At 38.3% G+C, this 10,815-nt stretch overlaps 1 protein-coding gene across 1 annotated transcript; it reads left to right on the forward strand.

Moving 5' to 3' along the window:
* Positions 1–904: 904 nt before the first annotated feature.
* On the forward strand, positions 905–9,994 carry LOC141445176 (uncharacterized; the record flags this gene model as incomplete). The annotated part of the gene is made up of 5 exons (XM_074110964.1): positions 905–1,218; positions 5,214–5,337; positions 6,455–6,640; positions 8,979–9,119; positions 9,508–9,994. Coding segments are annotated over exons 1-5 (953 nt in total), but the record flags the coding sequence as incomplete, so codon positions are not given.
* Positions 9,995–10,815: the final 821 nt, after the last annotated feature.

A 10,815-nucleotide genomic window follows, 5' to 3' on the forward strand; every position in this document is an offset into this window, starting at 1 on the left:
AAGAGTAAGCGATACCAATTTCGTAAACATGAAATACAAGTTTTGAGTTTGATTAGGTACACGTTTGAAAATGTAAATGATCCATTTGTGTGTTGCATCAGCGGTTAGAGGGAAATGATGCGAATTATTTGACTTTAATCACATAAGGCAGCTTGAAGAGTTTTCTGAACACTAAATACGTAGAATAGGATTGCAATACCAATAAATAAACGGAAAATAAAAATGAATCATTAAATTTTCAATTATTTCATGTGTTTGTAATTGTGACATATTTGAAAAAAAAATATGCAAGAGTAAAAAAAAACGGATTTAATAATGTCATAGTCTCTTAGGCGTAATCTCTGTCTTGCACAGATGTAGCTATCGTAAGGTCGCGGGTGAGCAAAGTAATTGTTTCTAGTTCATTAAAAAAAACTCAAGTGAATGAGTGAGACATGCTTGCTGGGGTAGATTTAGTCTCTTTTTCGTCATTAGTGTGCTCGTGCGAAAGCGTGGCCGGCGGCCAATATTAAATAATTGTGTCAAACATAAAATTCAAAAAACGATTTATCGCAAATCACAAAACACAAACTTATAAAATTTTGTAGATCACATCGCAAACAAATACGAGTATAAGCGTCGAAAATTTCAAAAAAACACGAAACCATAAACACGAAAGTCTGACGTTACCCCGGCTTCGTCGATATTCGGATCATAATTAAAAACTAAATTAAAACTTATTATTATGCTCATTCGGCAAGTGACAAGGTGGCCGATGGCGATCGCTTGGCGCTTGGCAAGGATTCGGTGGGGCCACCCACCACCCTCAGCCCGCTTTTTTTCCCGCCACCACTGAAGGGGTTGATTTTTTAAACTGATGACGCGCTTCCATTCCGCTCTGTACAACTTCGGAGCGCGGATGTATGTACCGGCTGATAGATAAAAAAAGTAAAAAAAAAATGAACGCTTTGTCGATAGTGCCCGGTCCTTTTTCGCGGCGGTATCTGTGGTACTCGTGTAAAGAGTAGGAAATAAAAAAGTTGGTTGAACAATACAACTTTTTGAGCGCGTGATAAACACAGCCGGAAGTGTTAGACGTTTCGCTGCAACGGCAGAAGTTTGGCGAACTTGTAAGGAACTTAGCGCCGCTGTTTTGTTGAGGCATGCGGTGAAGTGCGGTCAAGTTTTTCGCGTGAAAAAATTTGCGCCGTGGACGCGGGGAGGATGACATTGTCTTTTGTAAGTACTTTTAAACACACAGCCTTTGAAAAATAATTTAGTGACATATGAAAAAAAAATTGAAAACAATAGTATTGACGCAAAATGCAGAGGCAGATGACGGGTTAAGTTCTTTTTGTGAATAACTGTATCGTGATGACAACAAAGTTAATGTGAGGAATATTATTTTATATAGTATTTTGTATAGTGTAGTGGTGTAGTTTTTTTATAGTGTAATCTGGACATGGGGTTTCAAAATATATGGAAATCTAAAACTTAAACCAAGTTCATTTATTTTTACTTTTACTACTTATTATTTACAATCGCATAAATTACATAAGGAAAATTATAACTTTCAGAAACATTTTAACTTCAAAGTATTTGGCTGTCTAGTTTAACTTTGAACAAAAGCTTTAAATGTATGTTTAAGATATTTGATATTTAGTGCATACCTAATTAATGCATAAACTACATAAAAACGTGATTTATTAGAAGCAAAATCACATAATGTTATCTCGCGACGGGCTTAAAACATACAAACTAAATTTAAGGAAAAATAAAATTATTTGAGCGTAATCTAAACTTTATTTTCGCTCTACGTTGATTATTGAGATCGCTTTTAAGCGATAAGACCGCCTATTGTCTACCCTGAATGTATGTGTAATATATGGATTTTTTTGTACTGATTTGTGGTGTGCAATAATGAATATTTGTATTGTATTGTATTCTGCATCTCGGCTTCATTTTATTTTATCACATAAATAAACATAATTATCTAAAATCCAACTGCACTTTATAATAATAGAATTAAGATGAATAAGTTTTATGATCAGTACATTCTATCATACATAATGTCGTAGGTTCTTTGAAATTTGGCCAATTTTCAATCAAAAAGATCTATTTTTTTTTTACTTTAAGTACGAGTAGGTAAGTACCTATATTACCTGCTGCCCACTACCCGCGATTTCGCATGCGAAAACCATTGAAGAAAGAAAGAATAAATTGATTTACCAAAATTAGGTCTAGTATTTCAATTAAAATCCTGAGATTTGGTAAAAAGTCCCGTGGGGATACATCGTAGATTTCATTAACTTTACAAAATTCCACCTGCCAAATTTAATGCCCCTAATCCAGAAAAACGGGGTAAAAAGTAGTTTGTGTCAGTCCAAATGGCCAGCTATCTACTTACCAAATTTGATGGAAATCTGTATGGCTGTTTTAGCATGAAAATTAGTATTTAGTAGATTCTTAATTAGAATTTTATTATCTTGCTTGAAAAATAATGGAAAACTATTAATAACCCTGAAACGATTCGATCTTTTTTTCAACCTAATGATTGCGAAACTAATTAAAACTCAAAATCCAACATAAAAGAACACAATCAGCAATTAAAATTAAATAAATCCTTACATTTGTTGGCTACAGAATAGTAGCCCTATTCCGAAACCCTTATTAGGGTTCATCTAATGTAAAATAGGGGTGCAAAATGCCCCCTTTTCACCCTCCCTTGAGTAGTGATAGAATAGCGCCCTAAACACAATGGGTGTAAAGTCAAATCGCCCTGCACTTGTCTCCCTTTGACTTTGGTGGCTCATTTAAAATTGTTGATTAGTTAAAATAGGTTACGAGTCTTTCCATGACCGTGAAGTCTGTAGACACGAAACTAACATAAATAAGTAATGCTATACGTGATAGAAAGTTTGTTTATCGAAAATACAAACTGAAACATAGATGCACAGAAAAACCAGAAAAAGAGACCAGCGCTGGGAATCGAACCCAGGTCCTCAGCATTCCGTGCTGCGTGCTATACCTCTACACTACTACTGTACAGGAGTACAGACTGTGTAGGAGTACAGACACAAATTTCTCCTATGCACCACATATCTCAGCTTGTTTGTTTTCTTATTTAGTCACTTAAGCAGCGACACTAGCGACATCTATGTTGTAGCCCTCATCGAGAAACTTTCAACACTCCATTGGAACTAACCGCTCACCCGGACAAGAGATGTCGCTATTAACCAATCTTATATAGCTACCACCATTTTACCCGTTAACCTGTCGCCAAATAGCAGAGTTCATAATTCTATACTCGATTCGATTTGTAGCATTCGAACATGGCGGATGTAGACAATATCTAATTTTGCTATTTCTGTTTCTTTGGCTAGTTGAAGTATAATTTTGATAGTGTTTTATGCGGCGATTAACCTTAACAGTGAACAGTGATCACAAAATTCTATATTGCTCTCGTGTCTGGCATTTTTTAATGCGCAAGTTGTCTCCACGTGGTTTCTGGAATTTTACTATCAAGTTGCAAAAACTACAACCACCGTACAACGTCCCTCTCAAAGAGAGTTTACCTTGACACTGGCGAAATTGTCCTATTAATTAGGACAGAAAAGCCATATCTTAAAAGAGAAGAAGATACTATATTCTTTTAATTCGAATGGACACCAACGAGATGGACGGGACCTGGTTAAAGCCACGGGTTCACGGTAGATGCAAGCCGCTTCCAACCGAAGCAACTGGAGGGGGATAGGCCTATGTTCACCAGTGGACATCCTATCCTACGGTTCTCTATCGTTTGCCCGAATTTCATATGCCAGAATGTATCGTTTTCCATAATTTTCATTTGCCATAAAGTAATTTATTTCTGAAATAGTATTTTCTTCAGAGTTGATATTAAACTAACCTAACCTAACCTACTGCATTCTATAAGATGAGATTTTTAAAAAATCTGGAAATAGCACGGTTCTATATATTTTATGGCAAACGTTGGTATGGCAAGTGAAATTCGGGCAAGTAAAGGTATACGCTATCCCACGGCCGATTATGATGATGATAATGATGATGATAGGTACTACTGTACACACTACTGTGTTTGGGGGTAAAATGGCCGGTGAAATTCTAGCATAACCTCGTGAGCCCTTGCGTACTTTATAACGAACGCATTAATTCGTTGTGGATGTCCTGGGTGGCGGTGATTGCTTTTCATCAGGTGACCCGCCTGCTTGTTAGCACCTTATCATAGATCTTGATAGAGTTTCTCTAAAATCAAGGTACAGTCGAGTTCATAAACTTGTGAGCAAAAATTTGATCAAAAATAACACTATCTACGCCAATAACAATAGAGTCGTGTTCAGATACTTTTGAACAAATTTTTCCTCACTAGATTATAAACTTGTCTGTACGCAGAACAATGCCGAATTTAAATCATAAAATAAAATATTTTCGTCGTCTATCTAGTGTGTTGGATGTGGCTTACATCATTAAACTATATTATTTATTATTGCTAAGTTTATTTTACAATTTAAGATCATTATGCTCGCTACCCGCAAGTGTAATAAGGCGTTTATACAAGCACTGCCTCTTCACCGCCAGTCATCCATCGTGAAAGCCAATAGAATGCCTCACACGCCACAGTTAGAAATTAATCCTTCTGCACTGCAATGGAATGAAAAATCAAGTTGATTTGTCGCTAGTTTTTTTGTGGCGTACAGAGCACGTCACTTCGTTTTTTTTGTGGCGGTGAAGAGGTAAAGAACTGGATCAACTTGACAAGAGGTTTATCCACCCATTACATACCTCTCATATTTCGTTTTCTAGATTTTTTACCGTACAACAGCAAAACCTACTAGACACTGACAAAATTGTCCTCCAATGGAGAGAGCCATATTAAGATTGGTTTTTGGAGTATTTTTGTATTTTTTATTTCAACTCCAAATTTGTTACTTTTAGGCTCATCCCGTGAAATCCAACGAAAATACAAACTGAAACATGGATACACATAAAAAAACCCAGAAAAAGAGACCAGCGCTGGAAATTGAACCCAGGTCCTCAGCATTCCGTGCTGCGTGCTATACCCCTACACCACTGGACAGGAGTCTAGACACAAATTTCTCCCATGCACCACACATTTCAGCCTGCTTTTTTTTATGAGCCATATTTAAAAAAAACACAACTTGTCAAAAACGGTCATGATTATGATGATTTTCTAACGTCCTGGTTTCCTTTGCCAGCAGGCAGAGTCGGACCGAGAGAGCGGCGCGAGCTCGCCGGAAGGCGCGGCCCGGCAGCTAGCAGAACCCCGGTCGCCCTCGCCGCGCACGCGCACGCCCCAGCACCAGCATCTGAATGGCTCCAGTGAGTTCGTAATGCATCGAATTTTATACATTTTTACTTTTATTAAGTAATACCTCCTTTAGAGTGTTATCGCTCTTTCCATTTGTGGGCGAGTTGATAGTGAATCGAGTCCGCAACGTGCCGCAAGCGCAGCAGCATTTCCACTAATAATGTGCAAGAATGTGTTGTGAGGAATGTGTTTTTCATGAACCAATAGAAACGCTTCATTTACCTCGCCTCGCTCCGCTCAGCTGTTTCCACCAGAGATGTGCTATATGAGGATAGGTAAATGAAGCGTTTCTATTGGTTCATGAAAATCATATTAAACATATCTTTGGTGAAAACGCAGCCTAATAGAGCCTTATCACACTGGCGATTAGTGGGCGACTTGAAAGCGAAACGAGCCCGTAACTCGTACGCCGCTATCACGCCGAAATGTCATTCGCGCAATTCCGGTAAAGTGTGCTTAGACCCTCATACGTTTGTCGAAGTTTGGCAAGCGTTCACCAATCTTTCCGCAAGTGTTCACCAGCTCCTCTCGAAGCGCATAAATGCGGCTTTAGGTTGGCGTATTTTTTGTCTTATCATCATTATTTCTGAAAATTAACGGTTAACATTTGACAAAACATTATAGAGGATGTCTTTATTCAATACCAATTTTGGATGGAAAAAATGTAAGAAACATCAATGTATGGCATACAGCAGAAAGCAAAAGCATTTTAATTTCTGAAACCTTAGGAGACAAAATGATTTCAATACTACCTAGCTATTTAAAGAAATACAACTTAAAGGGCATATACAAGGATTCTTAAAAAACCAGTATATTTAAGCAGATTTTTGGGTTAGTTCGATTAAATACCATTGTTAAGTTTTCTAATACGTATATTTTAATGTTCACAATTAAGCCACCAAGTCACCGTTTTGACGTTATACACTTTAGACATCAGCCAATTTTTAACCCAGTCAAAATCCTATAAAACATTTGCGGTAGTAGGATTCAGAAATACTAACTCAACCATCTGCTAAAATATTCCGAATTCAAAACACAGTGTATATTGATTGATACTGTCTACCCAGGTTTGGTGTCCAAAAAGAACGCCGTGATCTACAAAGAACTAACTCACGCTTCCTCCCACAGTGGCGTCCATGTTCCAAAACCTGCAGAGCCTCGCTAACATGCAACAAAACATGCCAATGTCGCAACAGTTGCAGCAACAGATGTCGCAACAGATGTCGCAACTTGCAGCGAACCTACAGGGGATGACATCGATGCCGTCCAATCCTGTCATCAACTCGCCTTTGAATTTAAGTGTTAGTGCGCCAGGTGCGTAAATAGTTTAATAGTTTTTTTAGAATTAACTCACACACACACATTGTACATTGCCCATTGGCCGCCGAAAGACGTCCACTGCTGGACATAGGCCTACCCCAAGGCTCTCCACTCAAACCGGTCTTGTGCTTTCCGCATCCACCGCGATCCCGCGATCTTAACCAAGTCGTCGCTTGTTGGAGGCCTACCGACAGCTTGTCTCCCGGTCCGCGGACGCCATTCGAGAACCTTCTGACCCCATCGGCCATCAGTCCTGCGAGCAATGTGCCCCGCCCACTGCCACTTTAGTTTCGCAATTCTTCCTTAATTAATACCCTAAACAAAATATATCTTAATAGAGAAATGCGTCAACATCGGAGCTATATAAGTGGTATTAGCATGACGTCGCAATAACTCGATTCTGGCTGGGTTACCTACATTTTTTACTTGATTCAGGACGGCCAAGTTTATGAAACTAACTCCGTTGTATGAAATTAACTTAGTTGCATTCAAGACGGGTCCGTATCGGCTCGCACGCTTGTTGAAAGTCTGAATGTAATAAATAAATAAAATAAATAAATATCACGGGACAATTCACACCAATTGACCTAGTCCCAAAGTAAGCTTAGCAAAGCTTGTGTTATGGGTACTAAGCGACGGATAAATATAATTATATAGATAGATACATACTTAAATACATATTTAACACCCAAGACCCGAGAACAAACATTCGTATTTTTCATACAAATATCTGCCCCGACACGGGAATCGAACCCGGGACCTCAAGCTTCGAAGTCAGGTTCTCTAACCACTAGGCGATCTGGCTGGTCGTCTGGTAATGTTTGTCAGAATGATCGTTTGTCATAATTCTTTTTTCTCTGAATCCAATAATTGTCCAGAATTGTCATGAAACAAACAAACAAACAAACAAATGTTTTGTATAAGATGACCATTTAAAAAGTTCAGAAAAATCTAAGGTTTCAGCGGGAAAAAAATGATGACAAACGATGATTCGGACAATCATTACGGTATGACTAGCGAAAAGTATGCGAACTTTGGCGCTCCCACTCAAGACATACCTGTATAACTTCCGTTTCTTTCACTCCTGGTTGCCAAACGAAAATATTTAGGTTGGTGCTTAAAAATATCTAAACACGCACTTACGAAATTTACAATACTGACGGTGTGTTTGGATATTTTTGAGTATCAAAATAGCTGCGATGTTCACGATGGCGACTGTAACTGATTACTAATGACTGTTTATTAATGAACGTCAATCGAGTAAAAAAGAGTTGTTTCAAAATCTGAAGGAATCTGAATCGTATACATTTTAAGTCGCCGACAAGTTTAGCAGCGCACTCCCAAAAGGCTATTAATTATTATAAAATCTAGAATAATTAAAGCTTAAATGTGATTAGATGCTTTATTCTCCATCCACTGTAATTATTGTATCTCTCAGATCTTTTAATCATTAAGCATTACGTCATTAAAACAAAATAAAAAATAAATTAACATAAAACCCTCGCGTCGCACGGAAAAAATAAAAGGTATTATTTAAAATACACTCAGCCACTGGGCATTGATTGATTCGACTATTTACACTCCAAACGTCCCGACGCCTTTTCCTAACTTTTTCAACACATTAGCATTTGGAGCTGCCTTTGGGCGGACGCAAACGGCACGAGGGATCCCTAATTAGAGCATTAGACAGGTCGGATAATCAGAAAGACACGGTTCGCGCATTAAAACTCTTAAAAACTCGAAAATCACGTGATACGTAATTAGGTGATTACCGAAACCAATCGATTTAATGAATTCAAGATAGCGGCTTCACTCCACCTCCATTAAAGCTATGCCGTAATGGACGAAAAAACCTATTTAAATAATGAGTATAATTACATATTTTTTCACGAACTCACGGATATTACTGTTGCGGGATCATTAAGAGTTTTATTGTCTTAATAGGGCTAATTATACATTTTTTTCGGCTCTTAATTGATGCGTTGTAGGAAAGAGCATTTATTACAAAATGTGAAATGTCATGGTTTAAATGAATACGTTATGTTAATGCCGAATTTAACGGGCTTGTAAGGCATGCAGATGATGTTTTAGATTTTGGTGTGGTCGTTTTGTTCGCGGTAAATTAGTCTTGGTCTGTTGCCGATCGGGTAATTTCCTATTGCTTTAGAGGCGCGGTCTTTTGTAAGTGCAATATTATTTTATTGTTTAATTGCATAAGTAGAAAGTTGAGTTTGATGAGGGTTGGTCAATTAACCCGTTGATTACCGTGGCTGATGTGTCTGGGAACTCATTTACTTGTTTGTTGTGAGTAATTCTCTTGGTATGTTGGCAGGCATGGGGTCGCCAACCCCGGTGGGCAACAGCAACATGCTGCCGCCAGCGATGCCGTCTCCAATGCCGCAGCTTATTCTAGCTTCAGGACAACTGGTGCAGGGCATCCAGGGAGCACAGCTGTTAATACCAACTTCACAAGGTTTGTGAAGCCATGAAGACGTTTTAACTGAGAATCGATCCTTCCACTCTGATTATAAATAAAGAAAGAAAAATAGGTGATAAAACTTGCTTTAAGGTGCTGGAGATACAAGTATATGTCCTCCATTATTTCAAATATCAGTAAACTCAAATTAGGTGACAAGACCTTACTATTTATTCAATGTATTCTTAAAGATTGCATTGATCTTTTGAACCGTAGGGATAAAAAAAAACAAAGGTGCGAAAGTTCGAACCTACAATCCTCTGCATGAAATGCCATGGGTGAAACCACTAGGCTACCACGACTTGGATTAATACATAAAATCTTTTTATCCCTGAATATTTCCTTACTATATACTCTTTATTCTAATTTAACATTACTTCTGCAGGTATCGCTACGCAAACCATCCTTACTATACCAGTGAACCACGTAAACTCCAACGACCAGATGGTCAACCTCGCGCTCAACAACGGCCAAGTCGTCTCCACTTCTCTAGCCAACCTCCAAGCAATGGCCCAACCACATCAGCTCCTTAACTCCAACCAGCAACAGCAACCAAACATCCGACCAAACATGTTGAATCCAACATTGTCAAACGCGCTCCTAAATCCAGGCCTACCAAATTTTTTGTCGAACGGAGCAGCTAGTGCTCAGGAGCTACTTCAAGCATTCCAGCAACCACAAGCGAATCATAACCTTCTGCAGACGGTGCAACAGAACAATATGAATCAGCAGATGCAAGGGCGGCGGTCGTCGTCTCCGAGGCCGGATAGGCTGTACAAAGAGAGAGAAAATTTCGAAAGATACGTCAGTAGTTCGAGAGAAAGAAGCGAACGGGAGAACTCCGGGAGCACAGCAATCAACAGTATTAACAGGTAAGTGAAATAACTATAAAAAATCAGAAATATGTCTTTCCAATATTTTCACCTATTTTCACGGTCTTTCGTCGAACCTTGACAAAGAAAACTGTAACACTTCGAATATTCTTAGACATTAGGAACAGTAAGTACCGGCGAGTAGACTAAAACATAACAGTCATAACACTTACTCGTATGACGTTGCCTGAAGTTTCGCTCGGAAGAAATACTTAGGATGGTTCTTGACTACACTGTCATAAATGTTACTGAATATGAGATGTAACCTAATCGATTTTTCAAAATTCCTATTCCCCATGAGTTTTATAAAAAAAAACTTAAAACCTTTTTTGAGAAACTCATGTACAGTCAAGTGTAAAAATATGTACTTATTCAAAGTTTCAAAAATATGTACCACAGAATCTTATTCCGACGCAATAAGGCCGTAGTAACATATATTTGATTGGTTCGAATAGATACTTATTTTTGCACTTGACTGTACCTATCACATGCAAAAAATGCATACTTTTGTTCTACAGTTGCGATTAATGTATACTGTATACCCCACTAAACTTATGTGATATTTGGTTCGAGTAACTCAACAATACGGTTTGCGATGGTACATACCGCCTTAATTAAGTACGGATGAATTTAAAGTCTATTACAGATTTGATGATGATGCTATTCTGGTTACTATCAAGACCCGACTAAGAATATTGGCGAGTAACTCAACAATAGGGTCGAGGTAGTAATTAAGTACATGAGGGTACAATTTTTCTCCAGACCAGGGAGCCCAGGACCCTCAGCCTCATGTGTCTAGAACAGTGTTTTTCAACCTGTGG

The sequence above is a fragment of the Choristoneura fumiferana genome, unplaced genomic scaffold, assembly GCF_025370935.1.
Source record: "Choristoneura fumiferana unplaced genomic scaffold, NRCan_CFum_1 Sck3bRy_38;HRSCAF=204_pilon, whole genome shotgun sequence".
Lineage (NCBI taxonomy): Eukaryota > Metazoa > Arthropoda > Insecta > Lepidoptera > Tortricidae > Choristoneura > Choristoneura fumiferana.